This window comes from Leucopleurus acutus (assembly GCF_964270905.1).
Source record: "Leucopleurus acutus genome assembly, chromosome: 8".
Classification (NCBI taxonomy): Eukaryota; Metazoa; Chordata; class Mammalia; order Artiodactyla; family Delphinidae; genus Leucopleurus; species Leucopleurus acutus.
This window is the reverse complement of record NC_139151.1, coordinates 79,136,946-79,154,522: the sequence shown is the minus strand read 5'-3', so window position 1 is coordinate 79,154,522 and position 17,577 is coordinate 79,136,946. Positions and strand designations below refer to the sequence as shown.

Genomic DNA, 17,577 nt, shown 5'->3' with positions numbered 1-17,577 from the left:
GATTTCTTCTTTCAACAAACATTTCTTAGAAGCCTACTATATTCTAGGCTCTAAGCTAGACTCTTGAAATAAAAAATGAGTTAAGACATGTTTTCTGTCTCTTAGGAATTCATGGTTTCTGGCAGAGATGGACAAGTGACAGAAAGCCTAAGGCACTTAGTCCAGATTTTTTGCAGAATGAGGCAATAAAGGTTAAAACCTGAGCTAAATCTTAAAGGGAGAGTAGGAATTAGCTATACTCCTCCTAGTAGTACTAACTGACACGTTCCAAATGCTTACTGAGTGCCCGGAACTGAGGTAAGTGCTGTAGTGTGGATCGTTCATGCCACAGTACCTGTGAGGTAGCCACTACTATGTTCTCCACTTAACAGATGAGAAACGGAGGCTTAAAGAGGTTAAAAAATGTACATAGCTAGGAAGCAGCAGGTAGAGATTCACCCAAATGTTTTACTCCCAAATCTAAACTCTTACTTTGGCCGTGTGTGGAGGTGGAGGAAAAGAATTTCAGAATTTTAAGCAAAGCTGCAGAGCACAAGGGCGTGGCATATTCATCAATGTGCCTAAGTTCAATAAGACTGAAACGTAGAGTCCAGATCAGCTATTGGTGGAAGAAGAGGCTGGAAGATAAGCAGGGCCGATTCATGGGTGTCAGACTATGGAGTGTGGATTTCATCCTATGGGCAGAGGAGCACTGAAGAATTTTGAGATGGGGAGTGACATGTTGGAAGGATGCATTTGAAGGATGAATCTGGCAACGGTGGAGAATAGTTTGAAATGGAGGGAGAAAGGCCGGTTATGACCAGACAGCAGTTGTGAGGTTGTAGAAGAGAAGAATGGCTTGAGAAAACTGAAAGAAGTAAAATAGACAGGATGGGGTGATTATATGGGTGTGGGACCTAGAGGTACCAAATGTGGACGGGAAGCAGGAGTCAAAGATCTGGCTTCTGGCTTGGTTAACTGGGTGGGTGTTGGTACTCTTCCCCGAGGTAGGATTATAAGAGGAGGAGTAAGATTCTTCTTGTTGGGGAGGGTAGTGAGTGGGTGGTAGATGATTCGACTTGTTTTAGACTGGTTGAGTTTGGTATTTAAGTGGAGCTGTCTATTGGATGGTTGAAAATGAAAGTTTGGAGCTGAAGGGCAAGGTTTAGCCTGGAATGCCCGATCCAGGCCTCATCAGCACCTAGTGACAGTGGAAGCTCCGGGAGGGTAAGGTGGTGCTCTGCAAGACTGACAAGGAAAGATATAGGAAATAAATGACACATCAACAGTGTCCCTTTCCCACTAGAATACAAATTCCATAATGACATGGATGAATGAAGAAACAGCAGAAAAAAACAAGTAAATGGAAGCTACAAGGCAGAAAAAGCTGAGCATAGCAGTGGATGAGGCAGTTGGTTGCCTGAAGCAGGAATGTTAGAGACAAAGAGGGGCTGAGTCTATAATAATGTAGTGTTTTGAGCTGCCTCGGGTCCTGAACAAGCTTTCTTTCCATGCGTGCTCATGGTTCAGCTGTTCCTGCTTTATGGGGCTTGTGTATCTGGGCAAGGCCCTGTGTTCTTTATGTATGTATGTTCTCACAGTACTTCTCCTCCCCTCTTCTTTTGAGCTTGAGTGAGTGCTTACTTTTCCACATACCCAGAAGAGACAGACTGACAGAGGTTCGTGGTGGAGACTATGGTAGGAGGTAACCCAACTCTGGGGAGCTGTGGACACCCTATCTGAGAACTGGCAAAAGGGAGTCCACCAAAACATGAAAGAATACAAGGACCATATAGTTTTGATACCTTTTTATTTCAAAACAATTTCAAACTTACAGAAAAGTTGAGAGTGTAAAGAACTCTGTCTGCCCTTCACACCAAAACCTTAATTGTTACCACATTAGCTTTACCATCCTTGCTGTGTAGGTATGTATTCTTCCCTTCGTGAAGTATTTAAAGGCGGAAAAGGGAAAAGTCTGCTCCAGGATCTTGCTAGAAACATGTGTTGTAATTAGTAGTCCAGATATAAGATTTTTAAGAATAAAAAAAATTGTTGTAATTGAGGCAAATGGACTGGGTGTGATTTTAGAACATGAGAGAATTCAAAGGCAGTCTGAAGGGTAAACTAATTCAAACATTGGACTTTCTGATCATGGTTTTTCAAGTGTATATTTATATATGATTAATTCAGCATATTTATATATAAAAATCACAGTATTATAAATATGTTGTGGAATTCTGCTTCCATTGTACAGCTAAGTGACTTTGACTGCTAAGCCAAAGAGTTTTGAGTACAAGTGCTGTAGTATCCTCTCTTTTGCAATAGTGTGGTTGGATCCGAAGATAACCAAGAAGAACAGAAACAGGTGCAGTTACCAGAAAGCAGCCTGACACCGTGGGAAGTGTGGTTTGTTGGCAAAGAAAAAGTAGAACGTGACCGTCTGCAACGGAAGGCTCTAGAGGTAAAACTAGACAGTATTCTTTCTATTTAGTCCATGAGCTCACAAAGTAGAGCTGCTGTCAAAATTAAAATGTTATTGTTATTATCCCTCACAACAGACTTTTTGCATTTTCTTGTATCAGTTTGCTATATTGATATTAATAACTTACTGGAGAAATAATACATGTTCATTATAAGAACATCTGGAAGATACAGCTAAGCATAATTAGGAAAATGAAAATCTCTAATCTTGTCCCCTGGAGATAACTATTGTTTGTTTTTGTGGTTTTTTTAAAAAATTATTTATTTATTTATTTTTGGCTGCAATGAGTCTTGGTTGCTGCACTTGGGCTTTTTCTAGTCGTGGTAAGCGGGGGCTACTCTTTGTTGTGGTGCGCGGGCTTCTCATTGCAGTGGCTTCTCTTGTTGCAGATGGAGCATGGGTTCTAGGCGCGCGGGCTTCAGTAGTTGTGGCACGCAGGCTCTAGAGCGCAGGCTCAGTAGTTGCGGCACACGGGCTTAGTTGCTCCACGGCATGTGGGATCTTTCCGGACCAGGGCTCGAACCTGTGTCCCCTGCATTGGCAGGCAGACTCCCAACCACTGTGCCACCAGGGAATTCCCCATAACTATTGTTAATATTATGGCATATAGCCTTCCACATTTTCTTCTATGTAAATTTTAAAAAAACATGTGCAAATGTATATTCATATAGTGTCACCATATGTACATTTAACTAAAGTCAGCTGCATATACTTGGTAAAATTTTTAAGAGAAATAAAAATTGAAGTAGAGGCTGGAAATCTATCCCCATATCACTCAGAGCATGTGCCCCAGAGTGAGTTTGTGCTGGGAGATGGGAATCTTCTGGGCTTTCAGGTTTTTTCAGTTTCTCTTTGCCTCCCTGCCTCACTTGTGGACATTTTTGTATTCGTAATTCTCTCTGAACTCTGTCCAAACTCAAAAAATAGTTTGAGATACATTTTCACATGAATCTGTCATTCTTTGAACTCTTATCATTTGCTGTTTAGAACCTAGCAGCCAAATAGATTTGGATAGTTTGGCATCCTCCAGTATCTAGACCAACTGAATTCTCTCTATCCAGACACAGAAACCAGGTAGATTTGAGTGGGGAGGGATATGTCTTGTTTTTAATAAATAGGATCACTCTTTTGTAACCTGCTTTTTTCTGCTTATTGCATTATTAATATTTCTGTATCATTAAATATTTTTATAGCATCATTTAAAAATGGCTAAGATTATTAAAATATATTTAGAATGTATTGAATATATAATAGAATATAGTTAACCAGTTCACTATTGTTGCATATTTAAGTTTATTCTAATTTATTACTCTCCCTGTTACTGTAAAATCCTTGGAATTGAAACTTCGCCCTCCATGATCTTCTTGGAGTAAATTTTCCATTTCAGTTTTGAAACTAGTTGTTCTTTCTGTGATGGCCTTCTAGCCAGGTAGGCAGTCTTGGCATGATTCAAATGATTGTAGAAGCCAGTACATTCTGCAATTTCCCTATTGCAGTATACTTTGTATTCTAAGTACAAATTTATTCCTGGAAAAGTACACAGTAGTATTTGTTTCTGCTTAGAAGGGCACAGGACTTGAGAAGGACCTTATGGTTTGATGTCAGGCAGGCTTATTTAAACTTTTACACTTCCATTTCCTCATCTCTACAGTAAGGATAAAATAATGCTATCTGGTCACAGGGTTTTTTAGAGCAGCGGTCCCCAGCCTTTTTGGCACCAGGGACCAGTTTCATGGAAGACAGTTTTTCCACGGATTTGGGGGGGGGGGGGGATGGTTCAGGCGGTAATGCGAGCGATGGGGAGCGGCAGATGAAGCTTTGCTCACTTGCCCACCACTCACCTCCTGCTGTGCGGCCCAGTTCCTAACAGGCTGCAGACCAGTACTAGTCCACAGCCTGGGGGTTGGGGGACCCCTGTTTTAGAGGATTAAATGAGACAAATTATAAAGATGGCTGGTGTTTTTATTGGTATTGTTATTGATATCATTGCTAGTCACAGTCTTTTTCTTTCCCTTTTATTGAATTGTGGTTGATTTACAATGTTGTATTAGTTTCAGATGTATAGCAAGCTGATTCAGTTTTATATATACATATGCACACATACATATACACATTTTCAGATTCTTTTCCATTATAGGTTATTACAAGATATTGAATATAGTTACCTGTGCTATAGAGTAAATCCTTGTTGCTTATGTATTTTATATACAGTAGTGTGTATCTGTTAATCCCCAACTCCTAATTTTTCCCTCCCCCATCTTTCCCCTTTGGTAACTATAAGTTTGTTTTCTATGTCTGTGAGTCTATTTCTGCTTTGTAAATACATTCATTTGTATCATTTTTTTAGATTCCACATATAAGTGATATCATATGATATTTGTCTTTCTCAGTCTGACTTCACTTAGTGTGATAATTTCTAGGTCCATCCATGTTGCTACAAATGGCATTATTTCATTCATTTTTATGGCTGAGTAATATTCCATTGTGTGTGTGTATGTGTGTATACACGTGTGTGTGTGTGTGTATGTATGTACATATATATATATCCCACATCTTTTTTATCCATTCATCTGTTGAGCATGTTGAGCATGGTTGTTCATGGTTGCTTCCATGTCTTGGCTATTTGAAATAGTGGTGCTGTGAACATTGGGATGCATGTATCTTTTCAAATTAGAGTTTTCATCTGTTCTGAATATATACCCAGGAGTGGAATTGTTGGATCATACGGTAACTCAATTTTTAATTTTTTAAGGAACCTCCATACTGTTCTCCCTAATGGGTACACCAATTTACATTCCTACCAACAGTGTAGGAGGGTTCCCTTTCCTCCTCACCCTCTCCAGCATTTATTATTTGTAGATTTTTTGATGATGGCCATTCTGACCAGCGTGAGATGATACTTTATTGTAGTTTTGATTTGCATTTCTCTGTAACTAGCTATGTTGAGCATCTTTTCGTGTGCCTGTGGGTCATCTGTATGTCTTTGGAGAAATGTCTATTTACGTTTTCTGCCTACTTTTTGATTCTGTTGTTTCTTTTTTTTGATAATAAGCTGTATGAGCTTTTTGTATATTTTGGAAATTAATCCCTTGTTAGTTGTATCATTTGCAAATATTTTCTCCCATTCCGTAGGTTGTCTTTTCATTTTGTTTATGGTTTCCTTTGCTGTGTATATAAGCTTTTAAGTTTAATTAGATCCCATTTATTTGTTTTTGCTTTTATTTCCATTACTATAAAAGACAGATCTAAAAAAGTATTGCTGCAGTTTATGTCAAAGAGTGTTCTGCCTATGTTTTCCTCTAAGAGTTTTATAGTATCTGGCTTTACATTTCGGGCTTTAATCCTTTTTGAGTTTATTTTTGTGTATGGTGTTAGAGAATGGTCTAATATTATTCATTTACATGTAGCTATCCAGTTTTCCCAGCACCACTTATTGAAGAGACTGTCTTTTCTCCATTGTATATTCTTGCTTGTTTTGTCAAAGCTTAATTGACCATAGGTGCGTGGGTTTATTTCTGGGCTTTCTATCCTGTTCCATTGAACTATATTTCTGGTTTTTTGCACCAATACTATACTGTTTTGATTACTGTAGCTTTCTAGTATAGCCTGAAGTCAGGGAGCCAGATTTCCTCTTGCACTGTTTTTCTTTCTCAGGACTGCTATTGGGGTCTTTTGGCTTTTTGGGGTCTTTTATATTTCCTTACAAATTTTAAGATTCTTTTGTTCTAGTTCTATGAAAAATACCATTGGTAATTTGGTAGGGATTACATTGAATCTGTAGATTGCCTTCGATAGTGTAGTCATTTAGACAATATTGATTCTTCCAACCCAGGAACATGGTATATCTTTCCACATGTGTGTGTCATGTTTGGTTTCTTTCATCAGGGTCTTATAGTTTTCTGAGTACAGGTCTTTTGGCTCCTTAGGTAGGTTTATTCCTAGGTATTTTATTCTTTTTGATGTGATGGTAAATGGAATTGTTTCCTTAATTTCTCTTTCTGCTCTTTCATTGTTAGTGTATAGACATGCAGCAGATTTCTGTGTATTAATTTTGTATCCTGTAATTTACTGAATTCATTGATGAGCTCTAGTAGTTTTCTGGTAGCATCATTAGGATTTTCTATGTGTAGTATTATGTCATCTGCAAACAGTAACAGGATTACTTCTTCTTTTCCAATTTGGATTCCACTTATTTATTTTTCTTCTCTGATTGCTGTGGCTGGGACTTCCAGAACTATGCTGAATAAAAGTGGCAACGTGGACATCCTTGTCTTGTTCCTAAATCCTAGAAGAAATGCTTTCAGCTTTTCACCATTGAGTATGATGTTACCTGTGGGTTTATCATATATGGCCTTTAGTTTCTTGAGGTAGGTTCCCTCTAAGCCCACTTTATGTAGAGTTTTTTTTTTTTACATCTTTTTTAGAGTATAATTGCTTTACAATGGTGTGCTAGTTTCTGCTTTATAACAAAGTGAATCAGTTATACATATACATATGTTCCCATATCTCTTCCTTCTTGCGTATCCCTCCCTCCCACCCTCCCTATCCCACCCCTCTAGGTGGTCACAAAGCACCGAGCTGATCTCCCTGTGCTATGCGGCTGCTTCCCACTAGCTATCTATTTTACATTTGGTAGTGTATATATGTCCATGCTACTCTCTTCGCTTTGTCACAGCTTACCGTTCCCCCTCCCCATATCCTCAAGTCCATTCTCTAGTAGGTCTGTGTCTTTATTCCTGTCTTACCCCTAGGTTCTTCATGACATTTTTTTTCTTAAATTCCGTATATATATGTTAGCATACGGTATTTGTCTTTCTCTTTCTGACTTACTTCACTCTATATGACAGACTCTGGGTCCATCCACCTCATTACAAATAGCTCAATTTCTTTTCTTTTTATGGCTGAGTAATATTCCATTGTATATATGTGCCACATCTTCTTTATCCATTCATCCGATGATGGACACTTAGGTTCTTTCCATCTCCTAGCTATTGTAAATAGAGCTGCAATGAACATTTTGGTATATGACTCTTTTTGAATTATGGTTTTCTCAGGGTATATGCCCAGTAGTGGGATTGCTGGGTCATACGGTAGTTCTATTTTTAGTTTTTTAAGGAACTTCCATACTGTTCTCCATAGTGGCTGTACCAATTCACATTCCCACCAGCAGTGCAAGAGTGTTCCCTTTTCTCCCCACCCTCTCCAGCATTTATTCTTTCTAGATTTTTTGATGATGGTCATTCTGACCAGTGTGAGATGATATCTCATTGTAGTTTTGATTTGCATTCTCTAATGATTAATGATGTTGAGCATTCTTTCATGTGTTTGTTGGCAGTCTGTATATCTTCTTTGGAGAAATGTCTATTTAGGTCTTCTGCCCATTTTTGGATTGGGTTGTTTTTTTTTTGTTATTGAGCTGCATGAGCTGCTTATAAATTTTGAAGATTAATCCTTTGTCAGTTGCTTCATTTGCAAATATTTTCTCCCATTCTGAGGGTTGTCTGTTGGACTTGTTTATGGTTTCCTTTGCTGTGCAAAAGCTTTGAAGTTTCATTAGGTCCCATTTGTTTATTTTTGTTTTTATTTCCATTTCTCTGGGAGGTGGGTCAAAAAAGATCTTGCTGTGATTTATGTCATAGAGTGTTCTGCCTATGTTTTCCTCTAAGAGTTGGATAGTGTCTGGCCTTACATTTAAGTCTTTAATCCATTTTGAGCTTGTTTTTGTGTATGGTATTAGGGAGTGATCTAATCTCATACTTTTACATGTACCTGTCCAGTTTTCCCAGCACCACTTATTGAAGAGGCTGTCCTTTCTCCACTGTACATTCCTGCCTCCTTTATCAAAGATAAGGTGACCATATGTGCGTGGGTTTATCTCTCGGCTTTCTATCCTGTTACATTAATCTATATTTCTGTTTTTGTGCCAGTACCATACTGTCTTGATTACTGTGGCTTTGTAGTATAGTCTGAAGTCCAGGAGCCTGATTCCTCCAGCTCCGTTTTTCATTCTCAAGATTGCTTTGGCTATTCAGGGTCTTTTGTATTTCCATACAAATTGTGAAATTTTTTGTTCTAGTTCTGTGAAAAATGCCAGTGGTAATTTGATAGAGATTGCATTGAATCTGTAGATTGCTTTGGGTAATAGAGTCATTTTCACAATGTTGATTCTTCCAATCCAAGAACATGGTATATCTCTCCATCTATTTGTATCATCTTTAATTTCTTTCATCAGTGTCTTATAATTTTCTGCATACAGGTCTTTTGTCTCCTTAGGTAGGTTTATTCCTAGATATTTTATTCTTTTTGTTGCAATGGTAAATGGGAGTGTTTTCTTGATTTCACTTTCAGGTTTTTCATCATTATTGTATAGGAATGCCAGAGATTTCTGTGCATTAATTTTGTATCCTGCTACTTTACCAAATTCATTGATTAGCTCTAGTAGTTTTCTGGTGGCATGTTTAGGATTCTGTATGTATAGTATCATGTCATCTGCAAACAGTGACAGCTTTACTTCTTCTTTTCAGATTTGGATTCCTTTTCTTCTCTGATTGCTGTGGCTAAAACTTCCAAAACTATGTTGAATAAGAGTGGTGAGAGTGGGCAACCTTGTCTTGTTCCCGATCTTAGTGGAAATGCTTTCAGTTTTTCACCATTGAGGACGATGTTGGCTGTGGGTTTGTCATATATGGCCTTTATTATGCTGAGGAAAGTTCCCTCTATGCCTGCTTTCTGCAGGGTTTTTATCATAAATGGGTGTTGAATATTGTCGAAAGCTTTTCTGCATCTATTGAGATGATCACATGGTTTTTCTCCTTCAGTTTGTTAATATGGTGTATCACGTTGATTGATTTGTGTATATTGAAGAATCCTTGCATTCCTGGAATAAACCCCACTTGATCATGGTGTATGATCCTTTTTATGTGCTGTTGGATTCTGTTTGCTAGTATTTTGTTGAGGATTTTTGCATCTATGTTCATCAGTGGTATGGGCCTATAGTTTTCTTCCTTTGTGACATCCTTGTCTGGTTTTGGTATCAGGGTGATGGTGGCCTCGTAGAATGAGTTTGGGAGTGTTCCTCCCTCTGCTATATTTTGGAAGAGTTTGAGAAGGATAGGTATTAGCTCTTATCTAAATGTTTGATAGAATTCGCCTGTGAAGCCATCTGGTCCTGGGCTTTTGTTTGTTGGAAGATTTTTAATCACAGTTTCAATTTCAGTGCTTGTGATTGGTCTGTTCATCTGTTCTATTTCTTCCTGATTCAGTCTTGGCAGGTTGTGCATTTCTAAGAATTCGTCCATTTCTTCCAGGTTGTCCATTTTATTGGCATAGAGTTGCTTGTAGTAATCTCTCGTGATCTTTTGTATTTCTGCAGTGTCAGTTGTTACTTCTCCTTTTTCATTTCTAATTCTATTGATTTGAGTCTTCTCCCTTTTTTTCTTGATGAGTCTGGCTAATGGTTTATCAATTTTGTTTATCTTCTGAAAGAACCAGCTTTTAATTTTATTGATCTTTGCTATCGTTTCCTTCATTTCTTTTTCATTTATTTCTGATCTGATTTTTATGATTTCTTCCGCTAACTTTGGGGTTTTTTTGTTTTTCTTTCTCTAATTGCTTTAGGTGCAAGGTTAGGTTGTTTATTCGAGATGTTTCCTGTTTCTTAAGGTAGGATTGTATTCCTATAAACTTCCCTCTTAGAACTGCTTTGCTGCATCCCATAGGTTTTGGGTCATTGTGTCTCCATTGTCATTTGTTTCTCGGTATTTTTTTAATGTCCTCTTTGATTTCTTCCGTGATCACTTCGTTATTAAGTAGTGTATTGTTTAGCCTCCTTGTGTTTGTATTTTTTACAGATCTTTTCCTGTAATTGATATCTAGTCTCATAGCATTGTGGTCGGAGAAGATACTTGATACAATTTCAGTTTTCTTAAGTTTACCAAGGCTTAATTTGTGACCCAAGAGATGATCTATCCTGGAGAATGTTCCATGAGCACTTGAGAAAAATGTGTATTCTGTTGTTTTTGGATGGAATGTCCTATAAATATCAATTAAGTCCATCTTGTTTAATGTATCATTTAAAGCTTGTGTTTCCTTATTTATTTTCATTTTGGATGATCTGTCCGGGGTGAAAGTGAATGAATGTGTTACTGTCGATTTCCCCTTTTATGGCTGTTAGTATTTGCCTTATGTATTGAGGTGCTCCTGTGTTGGGTGCATAAATATTTACAATTGTTATATCTTCTTCTTGCATCGATCCCTTGATCATTATGTAGTGTCCTTCTTTGTCTCTTCTAATAGTCTTTATTTTAAAGTCTATTTTGTCTGATATGAGAATTGCTACTCCAGCTTTCTTTTGGTTTCCATTTGCATGGAATATCTTTTTCCATCCCCTCACTTTCAGTCTGTATGTGTCTCTAGGTCTGAAGTGGGTCTCTTGTAGACAGCATGTATATGGGTCTTGATTTTGTATCCATTCAGCCAGTCTGTGTCTTTTGTTGGGAGCATTTAATCCATTTACATTTAAGGTAATTATCAATATGTGTGTTCCTATTCCCATTTTCTTAATTGTTTTGGGTTTGTTATTGTAGGTCTTTTCCTTCTCTTGTGTTTCTTGCCTAGAGAAGATCCTTTAGCATTTGTTGTAAAGCTGGTTTGGTGGTGCTGAACTCTCTCAGCTTTTGCTTGTCTGTAAAGGTTTTAATTTCTCCATCAAATCTGAATGAGATCCCCGCTGGGTAGAGTAATCTTCGTTGTAGATTTTTCTCCTTCGTCACTTTAAATATGTCCTGCCAGTCCCTTCTGGCTTGCAGAGTTTCTGCTGAAAGATCAGCTATTAACCTTATGGGGATTCCCTTGTGTGTTATTTGTTGTTTTTCCCTTGCTGCTTTTAATATGTTTTCTTTGTATTTAATTTTTGACAGTTTGATTAGTATGTGTCTTGGTGTGTTTCTCCTTGGATTTATCCTGTATGGGACTCTCTGTGCTTCCTGGACCTGATTAACTATTTCCTTTCCCATATTAGGGAAGTTCTCAACTATAATCTCTTCAAATATTTTCTCAGTCCCTTTCTTTTTCTCTTCTTCTTCTGGAACCCCAATAATTCGAATGTTGGTGCGTTTAGTGTTGTCCCAGCGGTCTCTGAGACTGTCCTCAGTTCTTTTCATTCTTTTTTCTTTATTCTGCTCTGTAGTAGTTATTTCCACTATTTTTTCTTCCAAGTCATTTATCCGTTCTTCTACCTCAGTTATTCCACTATTGATCCCATCTAGAGTATTTTTAATTTCATTTATTGTGTTGTTCATCATTGCTTGTTTCATCTTTAGTTCTTCTAGGTCCTTGTTAACTGTTTCTTGCATTTTGTCTATCTATTTCTGAGATTTTGGATCATCTTTACTATCATTATTCTGAATTCTCTTTCAGGTATACTGCCTATTTCCTCTTCATTTGTTAGGTCTGGTGCATTTTGATCTTGCTCCTTCATCTGCTGTGTATTTTTCTGTCTTCTCATTTTGCTTATCTTACTGTGTTTGGGGTCTCCTTTTTGCAGGTTGCAGTTTCATACTTCCCATTGTTTTTGATGTCTGTCCCCAGTGGCTAAAGTTGGTCCAGTGGGTTATGTAGGCTTCCTGGTGGAGGGGACTAGTGCCTGTGTTCTGGTGGATGAGGCTGGATCTTGTCTTTCTGGTGGGCAGGTACACGTCTGGTGGTGTGTTTCGGGGTGTCTGTGGACTTATTATGATTTTAGACAGCCTCTCTTCTAATGCGTGGGGTTGTGTTCCTGTCTTGCTAGTTTGGCATAGGATGTACAGCACTGTAGCTTGCTGGTCGTTGAGTGAAGCTGGATGCTGGTGTTGAGATGGAGATCTCTGGGAGATTTTCGCTGTTTGATATTATGTGGAGCTGGGAGGTGTCTTGTGGACCAGTGTCCTGAAGTTGGCTCTCCCACCTCAGAGGCACAGCACTGACTCCTGGCTGCAGCACCAAGAGCCTTTCATCCACTCGGCTCAGAATAAAAGGGAGAAAAAGTAGAAAGAAAGGAAGGAAGGGAGGAAGGGAGGAAGGAAGAAGGGAGGGAGGGAAGGAGGGAAGAAAGAAAAAAAAGAAAGAAAGAAAGAGGAGAGAGGATAAAATAAAATAAAGTAAGATAAAATAAAGTTATTAAAATAAATATAATTATTAAGAAAAAAAATTTTTTTAAGAGAAAGAAAAATGGATGGATAGAACCCTAGGACAAATGGTGACAGCAAAGCTATATAGACAAACTCTCACATAGAATCATACACATACACACAAAAAGAGGAAAAGGGGAAAAAATAGTAAAGCTTGCTCTCAAAGTTCACCTCCTCAATTTGGGATGATTCGTTGTCTATTCATGTATTCCAAGATGCAGGGTATATCAAGTTGATTGTGGAGCTTTAATCCGGTGCTTCTGAGGCTGCTGGGAGAGATTTCCCTTTCTCTTCTTTGTTCTCATAGCTCCTGGGGTCAGCTTTGGATTTGGCCCCATCTCTGTGTGTAGGTCGCGGGAGGGCATTTGTTCTTCACTCAGACAGGACGGGGTTAAAGGAGCAGCTGCTTCGGGGACTCTGGCTCACTCAGGCCGGGGGTAGGGAGGGATGCGGATGCAGTGTGAGCCTGTGGCGGCACAGGCCGGCAGGACGTTGCACCAGCCTGAGGCACGCCATGCATTTTCCCGGGGAAGTTGTCCCTGGATCCCGGGACCCTGGCAGTGGTGGGCTGCACAGGCTCCCTGGAGGGGAGGTGTGGATAGTGACCTGTGCTCACACACAGGCTTCCTGGTGGCGGCAGCAGCAGCCTTAGCGTCTCATGCCTTTCTCTGTTGTCCACGCTGTTAGCCGTGGCTCGCGCCCATCTCTGGAGCTCCTTTAAGCAGCGCTGTTAATCCCCTCTTCTCGTGCACCGGGAAACAGAGGGAAGAAAAAGTCTCTTGCCTCTTCGGCAAGTCCAGACTTTTCCCCAGACTCCGTCCCGGCTAGCCATGGTGCACTGACCCCTTGCAGGCTGTGTTCACGCCGCCAACCCCAGTCCTCTGCCTGGGATCCGACCTCCGAAGCCCGAGCCTCAGCTCCCAGCCCCGCCTGCCCCGGCGGGTGAGCAGACAAGGCTCTCGGGCTGGTGAAAGCCGTTCGTCAATGATCCTCTGTGTGGGAATCTCTCCGCTTTGCCCCCCGCACCCCTGCTGCTGTGCTCTCCTCCACGGCTCCGAAGCCTCCCCCTCCGCCACCCGCAGTCTACGCCCGTGAAGGGGCTTCCTAGTGTGTGGAAACTTTTCCTCCTTCACAGCTCCCTCCCACTGGTACAGGTCCCATCCCTATTCTTTTGTCTGTGTTTATTCTTTTTTCTTTTGCCCTACCCAGGTATGTGCGGAGTTTCTTGCCTTTTGGGAGGTCTGAGGTCTTCTGCCAGCATTCAGTAGGTGTTCTGTAGGAGTTGTTCCATGTGTAGATGTATTTCTGGTGTATCTGTGGGGAGGAAGGTGATCTCTGCGTTGTACTCTTCTGCCATTTTCCCGATCTCTCAAGATTCGGGAATTTTTAAATCACAGTTTCAGTTTCAGTACTTGTGATTGGTGTGTTCGTATTTTCTATTTCTTCTGGTTCAGTCCTGGAAAATTGTACCTTTCTAAGAGTTTGTCCATTTCTTCTAGGTTGTCCATTTATTGACATATAGTTGCTTATAGTAGTCTCTTATGGTCCTTTGTATTTCTGTAGTGTCAGTTGTAACTTCTCATTTTCATTTCTAATTTTATTAATTTCAGCCCTCTCCCTATTTTTCTTGATGAGTCTGGCTAATGGTTTATCAATTTTGTTTATCTTTTCAAAGAACCAGTTTTTACTTTCATTGATCTTTTCTATTTTCTTTGTGTCTATTTCATTTATCTCTACTCTGGTCTTTATGATTTCTTTCCTTCTACTAACTTTGGGTTTTGTTTGTTCTTTCTCTAGTTGCTTTAGGTGTAAGGTTAGGTTGTTTATTTGAGATTTTCTTGTTTCCTGATGTAAATTTGTATTGACCTAAACTTTCCTCTTAGAACTGCGTTTGTTACATCTCAAAGCGTTTGGATCATTATGTTTTCGTTTTCATTTGTCTCTAAGTTTTTTTTTTATTTCCTCTTTAATTTTTTCAGTGATCTATGTTTAGTAACATATTGCTTAGCCTCGACATGTTTGTGTTTTTTACACTTTTTTTCTTGCAGTTGATTTCTCATCTCATAGCATTGTGGTCAGAAAAGATGATTGGTATGTTTTCAGCTTTCTTAAATTTACCAAGGTTTGCTTTGTGGCCCAGCATGTGATCTGTCCTGGAGAATGTTCCATGTGCACTTGAGAAGAATATGTAGACTGCTGCTCTCGATGGAATGTTCTATAAATATCAATTAAGTCTCTCTGGTCTAAAGTGTCATTTAAGGCCTGTGTTTCCTTACTGATTTTCTGTCTGGATGATCTGTTCAGTGATGTAAGTCGGATTTTAAAGTCCCCCACTATTGTGTTACTGTTGATTTCTCCTTTTATGCCTGTTACCAGTTGCCTTATATATTGTGGTGCTCCTGTGTTGGGTGCATATATATTTACCATTGTTATATCTTCTTCGTGGATTGATCCCTTGATCATTATGTAGTGTCCTTGTCTCTTGTAACAGTCTTTATCTTAAAGTCTATTTTGTCTGATATGAGTTTTGCTACTACAGCTTTCTTTTGATTTCCGTTTGCATGGAATACCTTTTTCGATCCCCTCACTTTTAGTATGTGTCCCTAGATCTGAAGTGGGTCTCTTGTAGACAGCACATATATGGGTGTTGTTTTTGTATGCGTTCAGCCAGTCTGTATCTTTTGGTTGGAGCATTTAGTTCATCTACATTTAATGTAATTGTCGATATGTATGTTCTTCTTGCCATCTTGTTAATTGTTTAGGATTTGTTTTTGTAGGTTTTTTTCTTCCCTTTCTCTTTTGTTCTCTTCTCCTGATTTGATGACTATCTTTTCAGGTGTGTTTGGTTACTTTTTCTATTTTGCGTGTGTATCTATTGTAGATTTTTTGTTAGTGCTTCCCATGAGGCTTTGATATAGCATTCTGTATGTATACACAAGGTTTAAGTTGCTGGTCTCTTAATTTCAAATGCATTTCCAATATCTTGCATTTGTAATTTCTTCTCACGATTGCTGGTTTTAATATCATGTTTGTGTGTGGATATTTTCCTATCTTTACTGTATGTTTGCCTTTACCAGGGAGCTTTTTCATTTTGTAATTTTCTTCTTTCTAGTTGTGGCCTTTTTTTTTCGCCCAGAGAAGTTTCTTTTACATTTGTTGTAACACTGGTTTGGTGGTGCTGAATTCTTTTAGCTTTTGCTTGTCTGAAAAGTTTCTGATTTCTCCATTTAATCTGAATGAGAGCCTTGCTGGGTAGAGCATTCTTGGTTGTAGGTTTTTCCCTTTCATAACTTTAAACATATCATGCCACTCCCTTCTGGCCTGCAGAATTTCTGCTGAAAACTCAGTGGATAGCCTTAAGGGAGTTCCCTTGTGTGTTATTTGTTGCTTTTCCCTTGCTGCTTTCAATATTCTCTCTTTATCTTTAATTTTTGTCATTTTGGTTACAGTGTGTCTTGGTATGTTCCTTTTTAGGTTCATCCTGTATGGGACACTGTTCCTCCTGGCCTTGGGTAACATTTTCCTTTCCCAGGTTAGGGAAGTTTTCAGCTATTATGTCTTTAAATATTTTCTCTGGCCCTTTCTCTCTCTCTTATCCTTCTGTCACCCCTACGATGCAAGTATTTATATGCTTGATGTTGTCCCAGATGTCTCTTATACTGTCCTCATTTCTTTTCATTCTGTTTTCTCTTCAGTGGCAGTGATTTCTACTACTCTGTCTTCCAGCTCACTGATCTGTTCTTCTGCCTCATTTAGTCTACTGTTGATTCCTTCTAGGGTATTTTTCATTTCAGTTATTGTATTCATCTCTGTTTGGCTGTTCTTTATATTTTCTAACTCCTTGTTAAAAACTTCTAAGTTCTCGCTCTGGCATCCATTCTCCTCTCAAGTTCTTTCCTCATCTTTATGATCATTACTCTTAACTCTTTCTTGGGTAGATTGCCTATCTCCACTTCACTTAGTTCTTTTGGGGTTTTATCTTGTTCCTTCATCTGGAACATATTCATTTACTGTCTGTGTTGGTATTTGTATTTTTATGTATGTGGCAGGGTAGTTACCTTTCTCGACCTTGCAGAAGTAGTCTTCTATAGGAGACGTCCTATGTGTTCCAGCAGTGCACTCCTGTCTCGTCACCCAAGCTGTATGCCTGCACGGGTCCTTCTGTTCTGGCAGGCTGACTGTGTGGATGGTCTAGTAGGCTTGGTTGGCCACCAGTCTATTTGGTTGCCAGGCACTGCGTTGTGTGGATACTGCTGGCTGTTGTTCAGTGGGGCCTGGTCGTGAGGCAGCTTTTGCAGAACCTTAGGGGGTCCTGGGGGTAGAGCTGGCTCACTGGTGGCTGGAATCAGGATCCTGAAGACTCTGGAGTGTTGCCCCCCTACTGGCAGGTGAAGCCAGATCCTGGGGTTAGTGCAGGACTACTGGCAGACAGAGCTGGGTCCTGGAGCCTGGCTTCAGGGCCCAGGGATACCAGAGCTTGTTTTAAATCTGGTGTTGGGGGGCTGGTTCCCGACACAGTTGGGTATGGGGTCCAGGGTGTCCCAAAGGTTACATTAGCCTGCTAGTGGGCAGGGCCAGGGCCCAGGCGGTCCCAGGGTAGGGTCTGTCTGGCCTGCTGTTGCTGGACTCAGTGTGCGACCTGTGGTATTGTATTTTTCTTGCTTCTGGTCTGCCCCCTGGTGGATAAGGTGGTCCAGAGGCTTGTGCAGGCTTCCTGGTGGGAAGGGCCTGTGCCTGCCCACTCGTGGGTAGAGCTGGGTCTTGGCCCTCTGATGGGGAAAGCTGTGTTTAGGGCCTTGTCTGGAGGTGGCTGTTTGTTCAGGAAGTCTTTAGGCAGCCTGTCTGTTGGTAGGTGAGTCTGTGTCTCTGTTCAGTTACTTTGGCTGGAGGCATCCCAGCACTGGCACCCTACAGGGTTTTGGGTGGGTCCAGGTCTCGGTGATAGTGAGC

General features: G+C 40.0%; 1 protein-coding gene across 1 annotated transcript in view; it reads left to right on the top strand.

Moving 5' to 3' along the window:
- Positions 1 to 17,577, top strand: part of CCDC34 (coiled-coil domain containing 34) — a gene marked incomplete at its 5' end in the record, with an annotated part of 50,626 nt that overhangs the window by 2,902 nt on the left and 30,147 nt on the right. Inside the window, one exon of the mRNA XM_082843994.1 lies at positions 2,305 to 2,440. Within this exon, the coding sequence (XP_082700120.1) occupies positions 2,305 to 2,440 (136 nt within the window). The remainder of the gene's footprint in view (positions 1 to 2,304; positions 2,441 to 17,577) is intronic.